The sequence below is a fragment of the Delphinus delphis genome, chromosome 8 (genome assembly GCF_949987515.2).
Source record: "Delphinus delphis chromosome 8, mDelDel1.2, whole genome shotgun sequence".
Lineage (NCBI taxonomy): Eukaryota > Metazoa > Chordata > Mammalia > Artiodactyla > Delphinidae > Delphinus > Delphinus delphis.
Window position 1 is genome coordinate 25,702,587 of NC_082690.1, and position 25,416 is coordinate 25,728,002.

Below are 25,416 nucleotides of genomic sequence, written 5' to 3' on the forward strand. Positions count from 1 at the left end.
GACCACTTACTCAGATGCACAGATACCAAAGTAAACATGACACCACCAAAAGAAACTAATAAAGCTCCAATAATTTACTCAAAGTATGGGTCTGTGAACTGTCTAACAAAGAATTCAGAATAATCCTCTTGAGGAAGTTCATGGAACTACAAGAACATGTAGACAGACAACTACATGAAATTGGGAAAACAGTACATGAACAAAGTGAGAAGCTCAACAAAGAAATAAAAGCTATCCTCCAAAAAGCCAAAAAGACATCCTAGATCTGAATAATAAAAAAACTGAGCTAAAGAATTCCAACAGCAGACTCCATCAAAAAGACAAGAGATAAGTGCCGGCGAGGATGTGGATAAAAGGGAATCTTGTACACTCTTGGTGGGAATGTAAACTGGTACCACCACTATGGAAAGCAGCATGGACATTACTCAAAAAATAAAATAAAAAATAGAACTACCATATGATCCAGCAATTTCACTTGTGGATATTTTTCTGAAGGAGATGAAATCACTACCTCAAAGAGACAGCTGCACTCCCATGTTCATTGCAGCATATCTACACTAGCCAAGACATAGAAACAACCTAAGTATCTGTTGACAGATGAATGGATAAAGAAAATGTGATAATGTTTTATATATTATATATTATATTATGTGAAGATATTATATATAAACATTTAATATTAGTATAGCATATTAATATTATTTATAACGGAATATTATTCAACCATGAGAAGGAAGGAAATCCTGCCATTTGTAACAACATGAATGGATCTGGAGGGCACTATGCTAAGTGAAATAAGTCAGGCAGAGAATGATGAATTCTGTATAATGTATGCTCTCATTTATATGTGGAACCAAAAAAACCCTGGACTCTTAGATATAGGGGGTACATTGTTGCTAGAAGGGGTGGTGGGGGTGTAGGGGAGGGATGAGCGGAGATCATCAAAGGGTACAAACTTCCAGTTATAAGATTAATATGTTCTAGAAATGTAATGTACAGCATGGTGACTCTAGTTAACAGTATTGTGTTGAATAATTGAAAGTTGCTAAGAGAGTAGATCTTAAAATTCTTACCACTCACACAGTAAATGGTAATTATGTGAGGTGAAGGATGTGTTAACTAAATTTTTGTGGTAATCATTTCACTATATATGTAGATCAAATCATCATGTTGTATACCTTAAATTTGCACAATGTTATATGTCAGTTATGTCTCAATAAAGATGCGGGGGAGTTAGAAATATTTGTTTAACCCAAAGTCAGAAGATATTTTCCTTATGTTTCTTCTAGAGGCTTAGTTGTTTAGTTTCACATTGAGATCTGGTATCCATCTCCAACTAATGTTTGTGTATGATAACAGGGACAAAGGTCATTTTTTTCCTTATGGATAATCAAATGACCAGGTATCTTTTATTGAAAAATACCATCTTTCCACAATAAATTGCAGTGGTGCCTTTGTAAAGTCATGAAATCATATATGTGAACTGTTTCTATAGTTTCTACTCTGTTGCATTGGATTATTTTGTCTATATTTGGGTTAACACCACATTGTCTTAATCTGTAGCTTTATAATAAGAGTGGATATATGTTAATAGAGTCCTCTAACTTTGTTCTTCAAGATTATTTTACCTATTTTAGGACTTTTGCATTTCCGTGTAAACATTGGAATCAACTTGTTTTAATTTCTAAAAAAATTTTGTTGGCATTATAATTGGGATTGCATTAAATCAATTGATCAGTTTGGGGAGAACTAATATCTTACTATGCTCACGGGTTTTTTTAACATGGTGTATCTCTTCATTTATTTATATCTTCTTTAATTCCTCTCCATAATGTTTTGTAGTTTATAGTGCAGAAGTCTTATACATCTTTCATTTGATTTCTAGGTTATTTGGCTTTTTATGCTAAAGTAAGTGGTGTTATTTATTAAATCTTATTTTCTAACTGTTCATTTCTAGTTTATATAAATATTTATTTTTATATACTGACTAAATATACATTTATTATTTCTAATTGCTTTTTAATAGGTCCTTTCAGATTTTTTTTAGATTTTATTGAAGTATAATTGATTTACAGTGTTGTGTTAATTTCTGCTATACAGCAAAGTGACTCAGTTATACATATATATATTCTTTTTCATATTCTTTTCCATTATAGTTTGTCACAGGATGTTGAATATACTTCCCTGTGCTATACAGTGGCACCTTGTTGTTTATCCATCCTATATATGATAGTTTGCCTCTGCTAAACCCAAATTCCCATTCCTTTCCTCCCCTACCCCACCTCCCCCTTGGCAACCACAAGTCTGTTCTCTATATAGGTGAGTCTGTTTCTGTTTTGTAGATATGTTGATTTATATTGAATTTTAGATTCCACATATAAGTGATATCATATGGTATTGGTCTTTCTCTTTCTGACTTATTTTGCTTAGTTTGATAATCTCTAGATCCATCCATGTTGCTGCAAATGGCATGAATTCATTGTTTTTGATAGCTGAGTATCTTTCAGATTTTCCACATAATCATGTCATCTTTGCATGATGACTTTCATTTTTCCTTTGCAAACTTTATACTTGTTATTTCTTGTTCTTGCTTTTTTGCACTGACTAGACCCTCCAGCACAATACTCAAAAGAATTATGGACATTCTTTTCTTTTTCCTGAACACAGAGAGAAGGCATATAATATTCCACTGTAAGCTGTTATCTGTATTTTTTTGTAGAAACTCATTATCTGTTTAAGGAAGTTAACTTAATTCCTCATTTGCTAAGATTTTTATTCTTGTTTTTATGAAAACTCTGGGTATTGAATTTGATCAAATGTTTTTGCTGCTCCTAAATGGTCATATGGTCTCCTTCATTCTCTTTACATGGTAAATTACATTCATTGACATTCAAATGTCAAACCAACCTTGTATTCCTGGAATAAACTCCACTTCATCCTGATTGTTACCCTTTTGGTATATCCTGGATTTGATTTGCTAAGCATTGGCTTAGGATTTTCTGCATATTTATTTTTAAATTCAATTTTTCTTTGTTGTAATGTCCTTGCCAGGTTTTGTATCAGTATTATGCTGGTCTCCTAAAAGGAATTGGGAAGTTTTTCTTCTTTTTCATTATCTCTAAGAGTTTGTGTGATTGGTATTATTTTTTCTATAAATGTTTGGAATAACGCATTAGCAAAGCCATGTGTGCTAGGAGTTTTCCATATAGAAAGGTTTTTAACTATGAGTTCCATTTCTCTAATAATACAGGACTATTCAGATGTGTGCTTCTTCTTGTACCCATTTTGATAAATTACTTTTTCAAGGAATTTGTCCATTTTGTTTGTTTTTATTTAGGTATAATTGACATATAACATTATATTAATTGCAAGTGGGCAACATAATCATTCAAAATTTGTATATATTGTGAAATAATCACCACAATAAGTCCAGGTAACATCTGTCACCATAGATAGTTACAAAAAATTTTTTTCTTGTGTTGAAGACTTTTAAGATTTACTCTCTTAGCAACTCTCAAATATTCAATACAATACAATTAACTATAATTCACCATGCTTTACATTACACCCCATGACTTAATTATGCTATAACTGGAAGTTTGTACCTTTTGACCCCCTTCATTTATTTCTCCCACCCCCCATCCCCCACCTCTGGCAATAATCATTTTGTTCTTTTTGTCTACGAGCTTATTGTTGTTGTTGTTTAAATTCCATGCATAAGTAAGATCATATGGTGTTTGTCTTTCTCTGACTTATTTCACTCAGCATAATGTTCTCAAATTCCATCCATGTAGTTGCAAATGGAAAGATTTTGTTATTTTTTATGGCTGAATAGTATTCTGTTATATATATATATATATATATACACATATATGTACGTGTATATATATGCCACATCTTCTTTATCCATTTATCCATCAATGAGCACTTAGGTTGTTTCCATACTTGACTATTGAAAATAATGCTGCAATGAACATGGGGGTGCATATATCTTTTTGAATTAGTGTTTTTGTTTTCTTCGAACAAATACCCAGAAGTGGAGTTGCTAGATCACATGGTAGTTCTACTTTTTATTTTTTGAGGAATCTCCATACCATTTTTCATACTGGCTGAACCAATTTCCATTCATACAAACAATGCAGAAGCGTTCCCTTTTCTCCACTTCTTTGCCAGCACTTGTTATTTCTTGGTTTTTTGATAATAATCATTCTAACAGGCTTGAAGTGACATCTTGTTGTGGATTTGATTTAAATTAAGGAATTTGTCCATTTTGTTTAAATTGTCAAATCTATTTTAGCCAAAATTTGTTTACAATCTCCTTTCATTATCCTTTTAATGTCTGTAAGACTTGTAGTGGTATTGTTAATAAGTGTTTTCTCTTCATTTCTCTACATCTGCATTTCTAGGAGTTTATCAATTTTATTAATCTTTTAAAAAAAACTGTTCTTTGGCTTTGTTGGTTTTCTCTATTTTAACTCTATTTTCTATTTCATTGATTTCCAAACTTATCTTTGTTGTTTTTTCTTTCATTTTGGGGCTTTTATTTGCTGTTCTTTTTCAAAGTTCTTGGGATGGAAAATTAGATCTTAGATTTTCAACTTTTATTCTTTTTATAGTATATGTATTTTGACCTATTAAAGTTCTCCCTTCAGCATTTCTTTAGATTTATCCACACAGGTTTTGATACGTCATATAATTATTACCTCAGCTTGGAATATTTCATAATTTTCAATGTAATTTTTTTTTTTTTTCTGTGGTATGCGGGCCTCTTACTATTGTGGCCTCTCCCGTTGTGGAGCACAGGCTCTGGACGTGCAGGCTCAGGCCTAGCTGCTCCGCGGCATGTGGGATCTTCCCGGACCGGGGCACGAACCCGTGTCCCCTGCATTGGCAGGCAGACTCTCAACCACTGCGCCACCAGGGAAGCCCCAATGTAATTTTTTGGCTCATGGGTTATTTAGAGCCACATTGATTAATGACCAAATATTTAGGAATTTTCTAGTTATCTTTTTATTATTGATTTCTGCTTTAATTCCACTGCAGCCAGACAACATACTTTAAATGGTTTTAATAACTCAAAACTTGCTTGGTACAGAAAAATTCTATTTTGATAAATGTTCCATGTGATCTTGAGAAAAAAATGTATTCTTCTATTGGTTAGGTCAAGTTAGTTAATTATGTTTTTCAAATCTTTTGTAGCTGTCTTAGTCTGTTCGGGCTGCCATAACAAACTATTATAGGCTGGGTGGATTATAAACAACAGAAATTTATTTATTATAGTTCTGGAGGCTAGGAAGTCCAAAATCAAGGCACTAGCAGACTTGGTATCTGTTGAGAACCTGCTTCCTGGTTCTTGTTATGTCCTCACATGTTGGAAGGGATGAGTGATCTCTCTGAGCCCTTTTTTTTTCTTTTAAATTAGTTTTATTAGTTACCTACTTTATACAAATTAGTGTATATATGTCAATCCCAATCTCCCAATTTATCCCATCACCACCAACTCCCGCCCCCCCGCTGTCCCTGCTTTGTGTCCATACATTTGTTCTCTGCATCTGTGTCTCTATTTCTGGCTTGCAAACCAGTTCATCTGTACCATTTTTTCTAGATTCCACATATATGCGTTAATATATGATATTTGTTTTTCTCTTTCTGACTTACTTCACTCTATATGACAGTCTCTAGGTCCATCCACATCTCTACAAATGACCCAGTTTCATTCCTTTTTATGACTGAGTAATATTCCATTGTATGTATTTACCACATCTTCTTTATCCATTCATCTGACTGAGCCCTTTTTTATAAGGGCACTAATCCCATTCATGAGGGCTTTACCCTCATGACCTAATCATCTCCCAAAGGTCCAGCCTCCTCCTACCATCACCTTGGGGGTTAGAATTTCAATATGAATTTTGGAGAGACAGAAATATTTAGTCTATAGCAGGAGACTTACTAATTTTTTGCCTATTTGTTCTATCAGTGCTTGAGAAAAGTAGGTTAAAGTTTTCCATTATGATTGGGGATTCATTTATACTCCTGGTAATTGTGTTAATGTTAGCTTTACATATTTTGAAGTAATGTTGTTAGGTACATATCAGCTCAAGATGGTTACACCTTATTGTTGAGTCGAACCTAATCAATATGAAATATTGTTTCTTATATTTTCCAAAATTTTTGCCTTAAAGTCTATTTTATTTTGTATTGATAAAGTTACCCTAGTTTAATTTTGGTTAGTGTTTGCATGGTATATTTTCTTATTCTGTTACTTTCTAACTTTTTGCATCCTTTGTAAATAATACAGAGCTGGATCTAATTTTGGTTAGTCTTAAATAATCATTGTCTTTTAATTAGCATGGTTAGATCATTTATATTTATTATAATTATGGTATTTGTTTAATTTAAGTCTACCATATTGCTGTTGCTTTTCTACTTATCATCTGTTTTTCATATATTTTTCCTGTTTCCCATTTCTTTGTATTATTTAAATGATTTTAATATATCATTATTTTCTTCTGCATTAATTTTTGGTTATTTTGATTGATTTAAGATGTTCATAAATTATTTGCTACTCTTTCTGTTGAGAGGTTAGGGGCAATCTTCTTCCTTTTATTTAGGCTATTATAGGCTTGCTTTACCACTAAAACCAATAAAATAGAACATGACATACTGGGACCTCTAAGCTTAGGTAATAAATATGGAGAACAGTATGGAGGTTCCTTAAAAAACTAAAAATAGAACTACCGTATGACCCAGCAATCCCACTACTGGGCATATACCCTGAGAAAACCATAATTCAAAAAGAGTCATGTACCACAATGTTCTCTGCAGCTCTATTTACAATAGCCAGGACATGGAAGCAACCTAAGTGTCCATCGACAGATGAATGGATAATGAAGATGTGGCACATATATACAATGGAATATTAGCCATAAAAAGAAACAAAATTGAGTTATTTGTAGTGATGTGGCTGGACCTAGAGTCTGTCATACAGAGTGAACTAAGTCAGAAAGCAGAAAACAAATACTGTGTGCTTACACATATATATGGAATCTAAAAAATATATATATATGCATATATATATATATACACATATATATGTACATATATACACATATATATGTATGTATATATATGTGGTTCTGAAGAACCTAGGGGCAGGACAGGAGTAAAGATGCAGATGTAGAGAATGGACTTGAGGACATGAGGAGGGGGAAGGGTAAGCTGGGACCAAGTGAGAGATTGGCATGGACTTATATGTACTACCAAATGTAAAATAGATAGCTAGTAAGAAGCAGCCACATAGCACAGAGAGATCAGCTCGGTGCTTTGTGACAACTTGGGGGTGGGATAGGGAGGGTGGGAGGGAGATGAAAGAGGGAGAAGATATGGGGATATATGTATATGTATAGCTGATTCAGTTTGTTATAAAGCAGAAACTAACACACCATTGTAAAGCAATTATACCCCAATAAAGATGTTAAAAAAATAAAAATAAAGACAGTGCCCAGCTTAAAAAGAAAAAAAAAAAAAAAAAAAGCATTGCAGGCGGCCCAGTTTCAATCCCTGGTCAGGGAATTAAGATCCTGCAAGCCATGTGGTGTGGCCATAAAAAAGAAACATTGCAGTATCCATGTCTGTGTCATGGAATGCTCATTCTAGATGAAGCCAGCCACAAGGTACAACAACCCTGAAACTGCCATGCCAAGCTAGCCTAATGGAAAGGCTGTCTACAGAGATTGGTGATTGGCCATCCCCAGATTTATCAGCTATTCCATCCCGCTTACAAGATACATAACTGAAAAAGCCATTTTCAATATTCCTTCCCCAGCAGATAAAACAGAAAAAGAACCAAGAAACAAGCCTGATAGCTAGAATTGAGGCCCCTGACATAGGGCCCCACTTGAGTCATCCCAGCCATTCCCAGCTTTGTAATCCATCTCAGATGAAGTCTCAATCACTGTGGAAGTGAGACCAGACATCCCTACTCTGCCCTACCATAATTTGCAACCCATAATTGTGAGCATAATAAAATGGTGGTTGTTTTACATCACTAAGTTTTGGGGGTAGTTTGCTACACAGCAGTAGATTACCATAACAGTTACATATTATCTTAATGGGGTAACTTAGAGTTTACAATATGCGTCCTTGACTAATTAATGCCTACATTAAGTTAGTACTTTTACCCTTTCCAGAACAATGCAAGAATCTTAAAATGGGTTAACTCCCTTTATCGTCTTTCCCTTTTGTGCTATTTGTTGTCAGTTTTCACTTACATTTTTGTTTTAAATATAAGAAGACATTATTTTTATTGCCTTAAACAATTAGTATTTACTTTTTGTTGTGGTAAATATACATAACATAAAATTTACCATAATAACCACTTTTAGGTGTACAGTTTAGTGACATTAATTACATTTACAACGTTGTGTAGCCATTTCCACTATCCACTTCTAGAACTTTTTCATAATCTCAAACAGAACTTCCTGTATCCACTAAACAATAACTCTCCATCCTCCACTGCCCCCTAGGCCATGGTAACCTCTATTTTACTTTCTGTATCCATGAATTTGTCTATTCTAGGTAGTTTGTATAAGTACATTTGTCCTTTTGTCTCTGCTATTTCATTTAGTATAATGTTTTCAAGTTTCATCTAATTTATAGCATGCATCAGAATTTCATTCCTTTTAAAGGCTGAATAATATTCCATTGCATTTATATACTACATTTTGTTTATCCACTCCCTTTTAACAGATCTTGGGTTGTTTACACATTTTGGCTATTGTGAATAATGCTACTATGAAAATTGTTGTATAAGTATCTGTTTGAGTACCTCTTTCAATTCTTTCGGGTTCATATCTAGAAGTGGAAGTACTGAATCATATTGCAATTCTATGTTTAAATTTTTGAGGAATGATCAAAATGTTTTCCATTGTGGCAGCACCATTTTACATTTTCACTAGCAATGCACACAGTTTCCAATTTCTCTACACTCTTGCCAAAACCTGTTTTCTATTTTTTTATGATAGCTATCCTAATGGATGTGAAGTTGTATCTCATTGTGATTTTGATTTTGATTTCCTTTATGACTATTGATGTTGAGCATCTTTTTATGTATTTATTGACCATTCGTAAATTTCTCTGGAGAAATGAGTATTTGAGACTTTTGCCCATTTTTGAATTGAGTTATTTGTTGTTTTTATTGTTGTGATGTGGGAGTTCTTTACATATTTTGGATATTAACCCCTTATCGAATATCTGCTTTGCAAATATTTTCTTCCATTCTGTGGATTGCCCTTTCAGCCTCTTGACTGTGTCCTCTGCCACGCAAAAGTTTTAAATTTTGATATAGTCCACTCTACCCTTGTTTTTCTTTAGTTGCTGTGCTTGCAGGGTAATGTCCAATAAATCATTGCCAAATTCAATGTCATGAAGCTTTTCTCTTTTATTTTCTTCTAAGAGTTTTAGGTTGCAGCTCTCATTTTTAGGCCTTTGATCCACTTTGCATTAATGTCCAATTTCATTATTTTGTATGTGGATATCCAGTTTTCCCAGCATCATTTGTTGAAAAGACTGTCCTTTCCCCATTAATAATCTTGGCACCCTTGTCAAAGTCAATTATACATGTAGGAGTATATTTTGGGGTTCTCTATTCATTCCATTTGTCTTATGTCTGTCCTAATGCCAATGCCAAACTGTTTTGTAGCAAGTATTGACATCAGGATGTGTCTGGCTATTTGGGGGCCCTTGAGATTCCACATGAATTTTAGAATGTACTTTTATATGTCTTTTAAAAGTGACATTGGAATTTTGATAGGGATTGCACTGAATCTGTAGATCACTTTGGGTAATATTTTCATCTTACCAATATTAAGTCTTCCAATCCATGAACACAGTATGTCTTTCCATTTATTTATGTCTCCTTTAATTTCAGTATTCATTTTTTATTTATTTATTTATTTTTAATAGGGGTATAGTTGTTTTACAATGTTGTGTTAGTTTCTACTGTACAGTGAAATGAAATAGAGTTCCCTGTGCTATACAGCAGGTTCTTATTAGTTATCTGTTTTATACATATTAGTGTATATATGTCAGTCCCAATCTCCCAATTCATCCCACCTCACCCCCCACATTCTCCCCTTGGTGTCCATACGTTCAGTATTCATTTTTATTTCTCCAGATATTTACACCTTCCAGGGACCTTCATTCCTCCCTACAGTTCTGTGTTTCCCTATGGTATTACTTTCCTGCAACATAAGGTATTCCCTACAGTAGTTGTCGTAGGGCAGATCTCCTGTGAAAAATTCTTTCAGCTTTTGTTTGTCTGAAAACATCTTTATTTCACTTTTGTTTTTGAAGAATATTATCAACATGATAGAAATCTAAGTTGTCACGTTCTGTGTTTTTTTTTCCCCCTTAGCACCTTAAATATGACATTCCATTCTATTCTGGATTCCATGGTTTCTGTTAAAAAAAAAATCAAGGACCAGTTTTACTCTTTCAACTCTGAAAGTAATGTGTCTTTTATTGTCTGGATGCTTTTAAATTGCCTCTATGTTTTGTATTTAGCAGTTTAAATTCGATGTGCCTATGTGTCATTTTCATTTTTTGTCCTGCTTGAATAAGTTGACAATAGAATAATCCAGCAGAGTCCATGCCTTGTTACCCTAGCATACTTACTTCTTCTAACCATATTTAACTTCCAAATAATGTCAATATTAAAATTATGCTTCCACCTAACATGATACAACTATCCCTCATATAGATTAAAACAAACTAATCCTCTTCCCCAAAGTAATTTTATTTATCTTTCAATCATTTTTATTTCTCTTCCTGCTGAGTCATACTCCACCTATGATATCTTGTCATATAAATACTAGATACAAGGTTAAGCACTTATATTTATTTCCTACTGCTGCTATAACAACTGCCAAAACCTTAGTAGCTTTAAACAACAAAAAATTATTATCATACAATTCTGGAGGCCAAAATCTGAAATGGATCTCACTGGGCTAAAATCAAGATGTCAGCAATGCTGCATTCTTTCTGGAAGCTCTAGGGAAGAATTTGTTTTCATGTCTTTTCCAGCCTTTAGTGGCTGCCCACATTCCTTGGCTCATGGTCTCCTTCCATTTTCAAAACCAGCAATGACCTACCAAGTATGTCTCACATCACATCACTCTGGTGTTGACTCTTCTGTCCCCTCTTTGACTTATACAGACTCTTTATTTTCCCAATTATAAGGTCCCCTCATTTTTTTTGGTGTGGTGGTTCACTGGCATAAGGAACTCAAAATGGCCAGGTGACAGTATCAGCTTCCGTTTTAATGTAACTGTTGGTGTGTACCTTGGTGGAAGCCTTTCTCCTGTGGGTTCTAAGGCCTTTATATCCACAGAACCCAAAGGTACAAGGAAAGGAAGCAAAATTTTCACTAGTGGATTATTAGAGATAATATTGAGAGGGAGCCACTTTCATTTCCACCCTTTAATTTTCAAACTCATAAATGTTGGCTGGCATAGATTCAGATCATATTCTATAACATGAAGGACATCACTGTAGCCTGAAAAGTGTTGTCAGTGGAACTCTAACTGTAACTGAGTCTCCAAAATGCCATTCCACCAGGCCAAGTGCTTTAGGGTGATGGGGAACAAGGTAATGTCAGTGTATTTCATGAGCATAGGCCCATTGATGCGCTGCGTTTGCTCTGAAGCAAGTTCTCTGATCAGAAGCAATTCTATGCAGAATATAATGACAAGTGAATAAAACATTTTGAAGGTACACAGATAGTGGTTTTTGTAGAAATATTTTGTACCCAGGAGTGTAAATTATCAATTCCAATGAGAATCAAGTGTTACCCTTTCCATAATGGAAGTGTTCCAACTAATCAATGTGCCACAAGAAGCTGGCTAATTCCCTCAAGGAGTGATGCCATATCAGGGGCTCAGTGTTGGTCTCTGCTTTGGCACAGTGGGCACTCAGCAGTAGTTGTAGCCAGATATAGTGCATAAAAATCCATTTTGCTGAGCCCGAATAACCTCCACTCCTCCATTCCTGTTGCCATGGCCACTTTGTTCATGAGCCCATTGGGCAAGGAGAGCAGTGGCTAGGGAAATAGACTGACTGACTCCAAAGAATGGGTCATCTTGCTTACTTGATTATTAATATTCTTCTCTACTGAGATTGCTCTTTGATGAGAATTGACATGGGACACAAATGTCTTCACACTTGGTGCCCATTTGGAGGGGTCTGACCTCTTCCGCAAAAGCTTTCTAACCAGGTTATTTCCAAATCCCTGACCATCCAGCAAAGCCACCAGTTATTGCCCATCTGTAGATCTGTACCTCTGGCCATCTTTTCTTCCAGGCATAATATACAACAGGTATGCTGCTTGAAGTTCTGTCCCCTGTAAGTATTTCTCTTCAGAGCTACCCCTGAGTGAGGCTGTATATTATATACGGAACTTCCTATGGGTTACACTTTGCACTTGACCTCCTGAGGCCTGCTAGGTCCTGAGTTTGACCAATAGAATTCAAACTAAGTGATGCTGTGTGACTTCCAAGACAAGGCCTTGAGAAGCCTTGCAATTTCTACTGTCTCTCTCTGTCTCTTTCTCCCTCCCTCTCTCCATCTCTTTCCCTCTCTCTCTCTCTCTCTCTCTCTCTCTCTCATACTTTGAAATGTACATGCTGTGAAGAAACTCTAAACTGAAAGTCTGTATGGAGAGAGAAGCCCAGCCATCACAGAGGTTCCAACAATCCAAGCTGAAGACCCAGTATATATGTGTGAGACCATATTAAATCACCCATCTCCAGCTGATCTGGCAACTGACTACAGCCAAATACATGAGTCCAAGCAAGAATAGAAGTTCCCCGTCAACCCGCAGAAAGCAGTTGTTTCTTTAAGTCACTAAATTTGAGGGTGGTTTGATACAATAATCTACAAGTTTAGAAGATACTATTCAGATTTTAAACCATCATAAATTTTTCTTGATACTCAATTTGGGGTTTTACTTAAGAAATTACATCTTCCTTTCAGAAAGAATATTATTCGTGTTGAGGTGAGCTGCACCATCTTCCACAGGCAATTGCAATGGGACTTCAAATTGTCATATTAGTATTATGGATTACTTCGACTTGTATTTATTTGATTTGATTTAATATAAGCAAACTGAGGGGTCAGGGAATGTTTACCAAGAGTTATTAAGGGTTTTGGGAGGGATAAGGTAGGAGAGGGTTACCAAAGATAGCTTTCCAAGATAGAAGAATTGCTTGCAGTTGTTTGACTAAATTTGCACTAACAATAAAAGTAGATAGGGTTTGTAAATCAGTGGAATTACCACAGGAATGAGGAGGATTCTGTAATGACAATAATAGATGATACTTATTGAGTGCTTTTTTATGCCAGAAGTTGTTCTAAGTGCTTTACAAATTTTAGCTCATTTATTCCTAACCATAGCTGTATGAAATAGTACTGTCATTCCCATATTTTAGATAAGAAACTGATCATAGAGGTTAAGCAACTTGTTCAGGATCACACAGCTAGTAATTACTAACACTTAAGCCCAGACAATATTATGCCACGCTCAGTGTTCTTAACCACTAGGCTGTATTTTGTCTTTCTCCTAGATTACACTGGAGTATACGAAATTGACCCAACCAAAATTTTGGATATTTTATTTATAGTTGCTAGTGATACCATTACAAATTTAAGGGTAAAACTCTTTGTGAGAATAATACCAATATTGCCTGACTTATCAAAGCAAACCTTGATTGGATAATATTTCTAAAATCTAGTTTACATATGTAAAATCTATTTTATGATTTTTACTCATTTTGCCCTAATTAGGCAGAAAGCTAATTAGAGGTAGAAAACCCAGTTTTGACCATAAAATCTTATGTGTTTGAACCTTTAGAATGTCGCTGTATTCCAACACTTTAAACGTTTGATTAATATAAGAAGACAAGGGGAGCCACGTCAGATACTGAAATACATTAATCCTAAAGAGGTAAGGACATTATTTATTGATACAATATATTTTCCCCCCTTAAAAATGTGTGGCTACTTTATAAATTCAATGTGCTTGTATTTCTTTTTTTTAACTTTTTAAATTAAACTATTACACACATATAGAAAGTTCATAAAACATAAATTTATAACAACTGAATCATCACAAGCAAACCCCTGTGTAACATTCACCCAGATCAACGTTTTCATACTTCAAACCATTACCTTTGGGTGCCCTGCAAATCACTGCCGACTCTCTTCTTCCAAAAGGTAAACCCTATTTTGAATCCTACCACTATACTTTAGTTTTCTGTTTTAAAGCTATATATAAATAGAATCCTATAGTATACTTTTGTATCTAGCTTTGTTCATTCAACATTGTTTGTGAACCTAAACTTCATTCATTTCATAAAAATGTTGGTAGTATTCCATTTTATGAATATACTGCTATTTATTCATTCTACAATAGATTGACATTTGGACATTTTCTAGTTTGTGGCTATTATAAAGGCTGCTTTTGGAACTATTCTTACTCATGCCTCCTGGTTAACGGTCCACAAATTTCTTTTGGTTTCTATTCAACCTAGAATCAGAATTGCTGGATGGAAGGATATGCCAAACTATTTTCCAAAGTTATTGTATTAATTTATATTCACTGTCAGCAAACTTTGGGAATTCTTGGTGCTCTACATCCTCAGCAACACTTAATATTGTCAGTTTTTAATTTGCACTTCTCTGATTACTAATGAAGTTGAGCATCTTTTTGAGGAGTTGTGCTTCTGATTAAAATTCTATATGTGATTTTTCAGGCCTGACCACAGGCAATTACAAAGCCTTTACCTAACAGGACTCACAAGGGAAAGCTATCCTCACCTCACACTAGACTTGGTACAGAGTCAGTGCATTACAGTCAATGAAGGGAGTTGCAGACAAGGACTCAGGACCCTCTCTGTCCACGAATTTAGGCATATTTTCCTAGCCCCAAAAGCCTTCACTCCTAGATCTCTCTCTCTTTTTTTTTAACGTATTTTTATTGGAGTATAATTGCTTTACAATGGTGTGTTAGTTTCTGCTGTATAACAGTGAATCAGCTATAGATATAAATATATTCCCATACCTCCTCCCTCTTGCGTCTCCCTCCCACCCTCCCTATGCCACCGCTCTAGGTGGACACAAAGCACCAAACTGATCTCCCTGTGCTATGCAGCTGCTTCCCACTAGCTATCTATTTTACATTAGATAGTGTATATATGACCATGCCACTCTCTCACTTCGTCCCAACATACACTTACATCTCCCCATGTCCTCAAGTCTATTCTCTACGTCTGCGTCTTTATTCCTGTCCTGCCCCTAGTTCTTCAGAACCTTTTTTTTATATTCCATATATATGTGTTAGCATACTGTATTTGTTTTTCTCTTTCTGACTTACTTCACTCTGTATCACAGTCTCTAGGTCCATCCACCTCACTACAAATAATGCAATTTCGTTTCTTTTTATAGCTGAGTAATATTCCATTGTATATAAGCATCACATCCTCTTTAACCATTCATCTGTCGATGGACACTTAGGTTGCTTCCATGTCCTGGCTACTGTAAATAGATCTGCAATGAACATTGTGGTACATGACTCTTTTTGAATTATGGTTTTCTCAGGGTATATGCCCAATACTGCGATTGCTGGGTCATATGGTAGTTCTATTTTTAGTTTTATAAGGAACCCTCATACTGTTTTCCATAGTGGCTGTATCAATTTACATTCCCACCAACAGTGCAAGAGGGTACCCTTTTCTCCACACCCTCTCCAGCATTTATTGTTTGTAGATTTTTTGATGATGGCCATACTGACTTGTGTGAAGTGATACCTCATTGTAGTTTTGATTTGCATTTCTCTAATGATTAGTGATGCTGAGCATCCTTTCATGTGTTTGTTGGCAATCTATATCTTCTTTGGAGAAATGTCTGTTTAGGTCTTCTGCCCATCTGGATTCGGTTGTTTGTTTTTTTGATATTGAGCTGCATGAGCTGCTTGTAAATTTTGGAGATTAATCCTTTGTCAATTGCTTCATTTGCAAATATTTTCTCCCATTCTGAGGGTTGTCTTTTCATCTTGTTTATGGTTTCCTTTGCCATGCAAAAGCTTTTAAGTTTCATTAGGTCCCATTTGTTTATTTTTGTTTTTATTTCCATTTCTCTAGGAGGTGGGTTAAAACGATCTTGCAGTGATTTATGTCATAGAGTGTTCTGCCTATGTTTTCCTCTAAGAGTTTTATAGTGTCTGGCCTTACATTTAGGTCTTTAATCCATTTTGAGTTTATTTTTGTGTATGGTGTTAGGGAGTGTTCTAATTTCATTCTTTTACACGTAGCTGTCCAGTTTTCCCAGCACCACTTATTGAAGAGGCTGTCTTTTCTCCATTGTATATTCTTGCCTCCTTTATCAAAAATAAGGTGACCATATGTTTGTGTGTTTATCCTTGGGCTTTCTATCCTGTTCCATTGATCTATATTCCTGTTTTTGTGCCAGTACCATATTTTCTGCATGACTGTAGCTTTGAAGTATAGTCTGAAGTCCAGGAGCCTGATTCTTCCAGCTGTGTTTTTCTTTCTCAAGATTGCTTTGGCTGTTCTGGGTCTTTTGTGTTTCCATACAAATTGTGAAATTTTTGTTCTGGTTCTGTAAAATGTGCCATTGGTAGTTTCATAGGTATTGTATTGAATCTGTAGATTGCTTTGTGTAGTAGAGTCATTTTCACAGTGTTGATTCTTCCAATCAAAGAACATGGTATATCTCTCCATCTGTTTGTATCATCTTTAATTTCCTCATCAGTGTCTTATATTTTTCTGCATACAGATCTTTTGTCTCCTTTGGTAGGTTTATTGCTAGGTATTTTATTCTTTTTGTTGCAATGGTAAATGTGAGTGTTTCCTTAATTTCACTTTCAGATTTTTCATCATTAGTGTTTAGCAATGCAAGAGATTTCTGTGCATTAATTTTGTATCCTACTACCTTTCCAAATTCATTGATTAGCTCTAGTAGTTTTCTGGGAGCATTTTTAGGATTCTCTATGTATAGTATCATGTCATCTGCAAACAGTGACAGTTTTACTTCTTCTTTTCTGATTTGGTTTCCTTTTATTTCTTTTTCTTCTCTGATTGCTGAGGCTAAAAATTCCAAAACTATGCTGAATAAGAGTGGTGAGAGTGGGCAACCTTGTCTTGTTCCTGATCTTAGTGGGAATGGTTTCAGTTTTTCACCTTTGAGGACGATGTTGGCTGTGGGTTTGTCATATATGGCCTTTATTATGTTGAGGTAAGTTCCCTCTATGCCAACTTTATGGAGGGTTTTTATCATAAATGAGTGTTGAATTTTGTCAAAAGCTTTTTCTGCGTCTATTGAGATGATCATATGGTTTTTTATCATTCAATTTGTTAATATTGAGTATCACACTGTTGATTTGTGTAATTGAAGAATTCTTGCACTCCTGGGATAAACCCAACTTGATCACAGTGTATGATCCTTTTAATGTGCTTCTGGATTCTGTTTGCTAGTATTTTGTTGAGGACATTTGCATTTTGTTCACCAGTGATATTGGCCTGTAGTTTTCTTTTTTTTTGTAACATCTTTGTATGCCTTTGGTATCAGGGTGATGATGGCCTCATAGAATGAGTTTGGGAGTCTTCTTCCCTTTGGTATATCTTGGAAGAGTTTGAGAATAATAGGTGTTAGCTGTTCAATAAATGTTTGATAGAATTCCCCTGTGAAGCCATCTGGTCCTGGGCTTTTGTGTGTTGGAAGATTTTTAATCACAGTTTCAATTTCAGTGCTTGTGATTGGTCTGTTTATATTTTCTATTTCTTCCTGCTTCAGTCTCGGAAGGTTGTGCTTTTCTAAGAATTTGTCCATTTCTTCATGTTGTCCAATTTATTGGCATACAGTTGCTTGTAGTAATCTCTCATGATCCTTTGTATTTCTGCAGTGTCAGTTGTTACTTCTCCTTTTTCATTTCTAATTCTATTGATTTCAGTCTTCTCCCTTTTTTTCTTGATAAGTCTGGCTAATCATTTATCAATTTTGTTGATCTTCTCAAAGAACAAGCTTTTAGTTTTATTGATCTTTGCTATTGTTTTCTTCATTTCTTTTTCATTTATTACTGATCTGACCTTTATGATTTCTTTCCTTCTGCTAACTTTGGGGGTTTTTTGTTCTTCTTTCTCTAATTGCTTTGAGTGTAAGGTTAGGTTGTTTGAGATGTTTCTTATTTCTTGATGTAGGATTGTATTGCTATAAACTTCCCTCTTAAAACTGCTTTTGCTACATCCCATAGGTTTTGGGTCATCATGTTTTCATTGTCATTTGTTTCTAGGTATTTTTTGATTTCCTCTTTTTCTTCAGTGATCTCCTGGCTATTTAGTAGTGTATTGTTTAGCCTCCATGTGTTTGTATTTTTTAACAGATTTTTTCCTGTAATTGATAGCCAGTCTTATAGTATTGTGATCAGGAAAGATACGATTTCAATTTTCTTAAATTCACCAAGGCTTGATCTGTGACCCAAGATATGATCTATCCTGGAGAATGTTCCATGAACACTTGAGAAGAAAGTGTAATCTGTTGTTTTTGGATGGAATGTCCTATAAATATTAATTAAGTCCATTGTGTTTAAAGTATCATTTAAAGCATGTGTTTCCTATTTATTTTCATTTTAGATGATCTGTCCATTGGTGAAAGTGGAGTGTTAAAGTCCCCTACTATGATTGTATTACTGTTGATTTCCCCTTTTATGGCTGTTAGCATTTGCCTTATGTATTGAAGTGCTCCTATGATGGGTGCATAAATATTTACCATTGTTATATCTTCTTCTTGGATTGATCCCTTAATCATTATGTAGTGTCCTTCTTTGTCTCTTGTAATAGTCTTTATTTTAAAGTCTATTTTGTCTGATATGAAAATTGCTACTCCATCTTTCTTCTGATTTCCATTTGCATGGAAATCTTTTTCCATCCCCTTACTTTCATTCTGTATGTGTCCCTAGGTCTGAAGTGGGTCTCTTCTAGACAGCATATATATGGGTCTTGTTTTTGTATCCATTCAGCTAGTCTATGTCTTTTGGTTGGAGCATTTAATCCATTTACATTTAAGGTAATTATTGATATGTATTACCATTGATTATCTATTACCATTTTGATTATTTATTATATCTAATAGATATCTATTGATATCTATTACCAATTATTGATTATCTATTACCATTTTCTTAATTGTTTTGGGTTTGTTATTGTAGGTCTTTTCCTTATCTTGTGTTTCCTGCTGAGAGAAGTTCCTTTAGCATTTGTTCTAAAGCTGGTTTTGTGGTGCTGAATCCTCTTAGTTTTTGCTTGTCTGTGAAGGTTTTATTTTCTCCTTCGAATCTGAATGAGGTCCTTGCTGGGCAGAGTAATCTTGGTTGTAGTTCTTCCTCTTTCATCACTTTAAATATGTGCTGCCTTTCCCTTCTGGATTTCAGCAGAGTTTCTGCTGAAAGATCAGCTGTTAACCTTATGGGGATTCCCTTGTATGATATTTGTTGCTTTTCCCTTGCTGCTGTTAATAATTTTTCTTTGCATTTAATTTTTGATAGGTTGATTAATATGTGTCTTGGCATGTTTCTCCTTGGATTTATCCTGTATAAGACTCTCTGTGCTTCCTGGACTTGATTAACTATTTCCTTTCCTATATTAGGGAAGTTTTCAACTATAATCTCTTCAAATATTTTCTCATTTCCTTTCTTTTCCTCTTCTTCTTCTGGGACCCCTATAATCCAAATGTTGGTGCATTTAATGTTGTCTGAGAGGTCTCTGAGACTGTCCTCAGTTCTTTTCATTCTTTTTTCTTTATTCTGCTCTATGGTAGTTATTTCCACTCTTTTTTCTTCCATGTCACTTATCTGTTCTTCTGCCTCAGTTATTCTGCTATTGATTCCTTCTTGAGAATTTTTAATTTCATTTATTTTGTTGTTCATCATTGTTTGTTTGCCCTTTAGTTCTTCTAGGTCCTTGTTAAATGTTTCTTTTATTTTCTCCATTCTATTTGCAAGATTTTGGGTCATCTTTACTATCATTACTCTGAATTATTTTTCAGGTAGACTGCCTATTTCCTCTTCATTTGTTTGGTCTGGTGGGTATTTATTTTGTTCCTTCATCTGCTGTGTTTTTCTATGTCTTCTTATTTTGATTATCTTACTGTGTTTGGGGTCTCCTTTTTGCAGGCTGCAGGTTCATAGTCCCTGTTGTTTTTGGTGTCTGCCCCCAGTGGCTAAGTTTGTTTCAGTGGGTTGTGTAGGCTTCCTGGTGGAGGGGAGTAGTGGCTGTGTTCTGGTGGATGAGGCTGTATCTTGTCTTTTTGGTGGGCAGGACCACATATGGTGGTGTGTTTTGGAGTGTCTATAAACTTATGATTTTAGGCAGCCTCTCTGCTAATGGGTGGGACTCTGTTCTTGTCTTGCTAGTTTTTTGGCATACGTTGTCCAGCACTGTAGCTTGCTGGTCATTGAGTGGAGCTGGGTCTTAGCGTTGGGATGGAGATCTCGGCGAGGGGTAGGGGTGGTTGGCCGTTTGATATTACATGGGGCTGGGAGGTCTCTGGTGGATCAATGTCCTGAACTCGCCTCTCGCACCTCAGAGACTCATGCCTGACACCCAGCTGGAGCACCAAGACTCTGTCAGCCACACGGCTCAGAAGTAAAGGGAGGAAAAAGCAAGAAAGCAAGAAGCAAGCAAACAAGAAAGAAAGAAAGAAAGAAAAAGATGAATAAAAATAAATTTATTTATTTTTATTAATTTTATTTTTATAAAATAAAAAATTATTAAAAATAAAAAATAAGTAATAAAAATAAAAGAAGGAAAGAAAGAAAGAAGAGAACAACCAAACCAAAAAACAAATCCACCAATGATAACAAGTGCTAAAACTACCAAAAAAAAAAACCTGACAGAAGCCTAGGACAAATGGTAAAAGCAAAGCTATACAGACAATATAACAAAGAAGCACACACATAGACACTCACAAAAAAGAGAAAAGGAAAAGTATATATACATATATATATATATAAAGAAGAGAGCAATCAAATCAATAAACAAATCTACCAATAATAATAAGCTCTAAATACTAAACTAAGATAAACATAAAACCAGAAACAAATTAGGTGCAGAAAGTAAACCCTAAGTTTACAGTTGCTCCCAAAGTCCACCACCTCAATTTTGGGATGATTTGTTATCTCTTCAGGCATTCTGCAGATGCAGGGTACATCAAGCTGATTGTGGAGATTTAATCTGCAGGTCCTGAGGCTGCTGTGAGAAATTTCCATTTCTCTTCTTTGTTCACACAGATCCTGGGGTTCAGCTTTGGATTTGGTCCTGCGTCTGCATGTAGGTCGCCTGAGGGTGTCTGTTTCCCACCCAGACAGGATGGGGTTAAAGGAAGGTCTGATTAGGGGGCCCTGGCTCACTCAGGCCTGGGGGAGGGAGGGGTATGGAATGCAGGACAAGCCTGCGGTGGCAAAGGCTGGCATGACTTTGCAACAGCATGAGGTATGCTCTGTGTTCTTCTGGGGAAGTTGTCCCTGGATCACAGGACCCTGGCAGTGGCAGGCTGCACAGGCTCCCAGGAGGGGAAGATGTGGATAGTGATCTGTGCTTGCACACAGGCTTCTTTGTGGCTACAGCAGCAGCCTTAGCATTTCATGCCCGTCTCTGGCATCCACACTGATAGCCACGCTTGCGCCTCTCTCTGAAGCTCATTTAGGTAGTGATCTGAATCCTCTCTCCTCGTGCACCCCGAAACCATGGTTTCTTGCCTCTTCGGCAGGTCCAGACATTTTCCCAGACTCCCTCCCAGCTAGCTGTGGCGCACGAGCCCCCTTCAGGCTGTGTTCACACAGCCAACCCCAGTCCTCTCCCTGGAATCTGACCTCCGAAGCCCAAGCCTCAGCTCCCAGCCCCCGCCCGCCCCGGCGGGTGAGCAGACAAGCCTCTCAGGCTGGTGAGTGCTGGTCGGCACCGATCCTCTGTGCGAATCTCTCTGCTTTTCCCTCTGTTGCTGCACTCTCCTCCATGGCTCTGAAGCTAACCCCCCCCCCCCCACACACACACACCCTGTCTCTGCCAGTGAAGGGGCTTCCTAGTGTGTGGAAACCTTTCCTCCTTCACAGCTCCCTCCCAGAAGTGCAGGTCCCATCCCTACTGTTTTGTCTCTGTTTTTTCTTTTTTCTTTTGCCCCACCCAGGTACGTGGGGAGTTTCTTGCCTTTTGGGAAGTCTGAGGTCTTCTGCCAGCGTTCAGTAGGTGTTCTGTAAGAGCTGTTCCACATGTAGATGTATCTTTGATGTATTTGTGGGGAGGAAGGTGATCTCCACGTCTTACTCCTCCACCATCTTGAAGGTCCCCCTCCAAGGTCTCTTCATCTGCGGCCATGGCCAGAAGTCTTCAGGCATCTCTGATGAGACCTCCTTATGCAGGAAACCTTGAAGACACTTTCCTTACTCCGAGTCAGCTTACTCTGACCCTCCCCTCTCAATTTCTCCCCTCCCCCCGCCACCCCCACAAACACATACATACACATAAAACTGCCAGAGCCTTTGTAAAGGATTCCCTCAACAGTGAGACAACATCCTCCTGAAAGGGGAGTTTTTGCTTCCTCTGGTTTTAGGCTCTTTAGACTCCTGTTTGTTACCTTCAAAGTCAAGGCATTCTTTCCTTTTCTGCTTGTTGCTTTAAATAGCTACTACCACACTGAACAGCTCAGCTCTCCCTCTACCAAATTCGATGAACTTCTGACAGCTTTTTTTTTTTTCATGCCTTTTATACCTGTATTGTCTCTCTTATTCTTACTGATTTTTATCTGTTCTTTATGTACTCTTTATACAAGCCCTTTTTCAGTTATCTGTGTTACAGATATTTTTCACTCAATGATTTGACTTGTACTATCTGAATAAAGTCTTTCCAATGATTTTTAAAAATATTTATGTATTTCTTTAGGCTGCATTGGGTCTTAGTTGCCGTGTGCAGGATCTCCGTTGCTGCATGCAGGCTCTTTAGTTGCAGGATGGGGGCTATTTAGTTGCAGCATGCAGGATCTTTACTTGCAGCATGTGAACTCTTAGTTGTGGCATGCATGTGGGATCTAGTTCCCTGACCAGGGATTGAACCCAGGTCCCCTGCATTGGGAGTGCAGAGTCTTAGCCGCTGGACCACAAGGGAAGTCCCTCCAATGATTTTTTTAATTTAAAATTTTAAACATATGCAAAACTGGAAAGAATAAAGTAATAAGCCACCATATACTCCACACCCAGCTTCAAGAATTAGCATTTCATGGCCAATTTTTTTCATCTACAACTTTATCCACTTTCCCCAGCTCCTAGGTTAATATTTTGAAGCATGACTATTGTTTGATGAACAAAGTTCTTAATTTTAATGTAGTCCAATTTATCAATCTTTTTCTGTATTATTGGTGCTTTTTTATAAACTACCTCAACCCCAAGGTCATGAGAATACTCTTATATTATATAAACTTTACTGACTTGCCTTTCATACTTAGATCTACAATCCAACTGGGATTAATTTTTGTGTATGGTGTGAGGGAGAAGTCAACTTTCATATTCTTCCATATAGACATCCACTCCATTATACACCATTCTGCAGTGCCATTTTATCATAAATGAAGTAACAATTTACATATGGGTCTGTTTCTGAATCTGTCTGTTTCTGTTCCATTGGTCTAATTTCTACCTTTGTATTTTTTTTTAATTTTTATTGAAGTATAGTTGATTTACAGTGTTGTGTTAGTTTCAGGTGTACAGCAAAGTAATTCAGTTACATATATATGTGTGTGTGTGTGTATATATATATGTATATACACACACATATATATATATACTTATCTATTCTTTTTTGGATTCCTTCCCCAAGTAGGTCACCACAGAATATTGAGTAGAGCTCCCTGTGCTATACAGTAGGTCCTTATTAGTTACCTCATATACAGTAGTGTGTATATGTTAATATCAATCTCCCAATTTATCACTTCCCTGCATGTTTCTCATTTGGTATGCATAAGTTTGATTTCGAGATCTGTGAATATGTTTCTTTTTTGTAACTAAGTTCATTTGTATGATTTTTTATTAGATTCCACAAATAAGTGATATCATATGATATTTGGCTCTATCTATCTGACTGACTACACTTATATGATAATCTCTAGGTGCATCCATGTTGCTGCAAATGGCATTATTTCATTTTTTATGGCTGAGTAATATTCCACAAAGGTTCACATTCCTGGTGTGGCTTGCTGGGGCCATGGTGTGAAATACAGACATTTTTCTCAAAAATAGTTTTTGTGTATTTTGACCTGTCTGCCAGTTCCTTGAGGAACCTGTGCAGAGGCTTGCCTTTGTTTCATCTGCTTCCATGCAGTCCCAGGGCTGGGCCAGCTTCTAACCTTTAAAGTCATATCCTGGAAAAGGTGAGGCTGAGGAGGAAGATACATGGGAATGTCTAAACAAATAGAAAATATATATTGTTTAAAAAAGATAAAAAGCAGATTAGTGATTGCCAAGGGCTAGTGGGGAGAGGGAATGGGTAATGACTGCTTAATTGGTATAGGTTTTCCTTTTGGAGTGATGAAAATGTTCTAGAAATAGTGTCAGTACAATATTGTGAATGTACTAAATGTCACTAATGATACATTTAAGTTGTGTGTGTTTCACCACAATTTTTAAAAAATGTTTAAAAATCTATTGGAATTTTTATTGGGATTGCATTGAATATTTAGAACAATTTTAGGAAAACTGACATCTTAACAATATTGAGACTCCAATACATGAATATGTGTGAAAATATGGAGATATGCCACCCAGATTCCTCTTCATAAGAAGACTTATTACACAGTTGGAGGGAGTGTGATCAGCAGACAACCTCCAGTGTCTCCTGCAGAGAACTGCATCACCCTAAATCAGTCAGCTGCTTCCAGGACAGTCTGTACCTAGTGAGTGAGTAATGTGTGGGAGTGGGGATGGGGAAGTGGATATAAAACCAGACTGAGATTGAGCAATATTCATTCTAGAGTTCCCTGCAAGATTGACCAAGGCTTTGTGGGGCCTGTATTGCAGTTCAAGTTCTTCCTTCCCCTTCCTTTCACAGGTGGTGATCCCTAATAAACACATAGTGCCCAAACTTCATATCAGCATCTCCTTTCAGAAAACCCAACCTGCAACATTAGTTAGCTCTTCTGTAATTTCTGCACAGAGGACTTGTACATCTTTTCTTTGATTTATATCTTGCTTTTTCATGCTCCTATAAATGGTAATTTGAAGACATTTATTTTCCAATTTGTGCTGCTGGTATATAGGAAGATGATAAATTTTGTTTATTGACTTTCTCCCCAAACACATTGTTA

The 25,416-nt window shown here is 36.2% G+C and overlaps 1 protein-coding gene across 1 annotated transcript in view; it reads left to right on the forward strand.

Annotated features, from left to right (window-relative positions):
• The window catches only part of C8H11orf65 (chromosome 8 C11orf65 homolog), an 89,831-nt gene that overhangs the window by 12,719 nt on the left and 51,696 nt on the right, over positions 1-25,416 (forward strand). Inside the window, 1 exon segment of the mRNA XM_060017187.1 lies at positions 13,907-13,999. Coding sequence (XP_059873170.1) covers positions 13,907-13,999 — 93 coding nt within the window.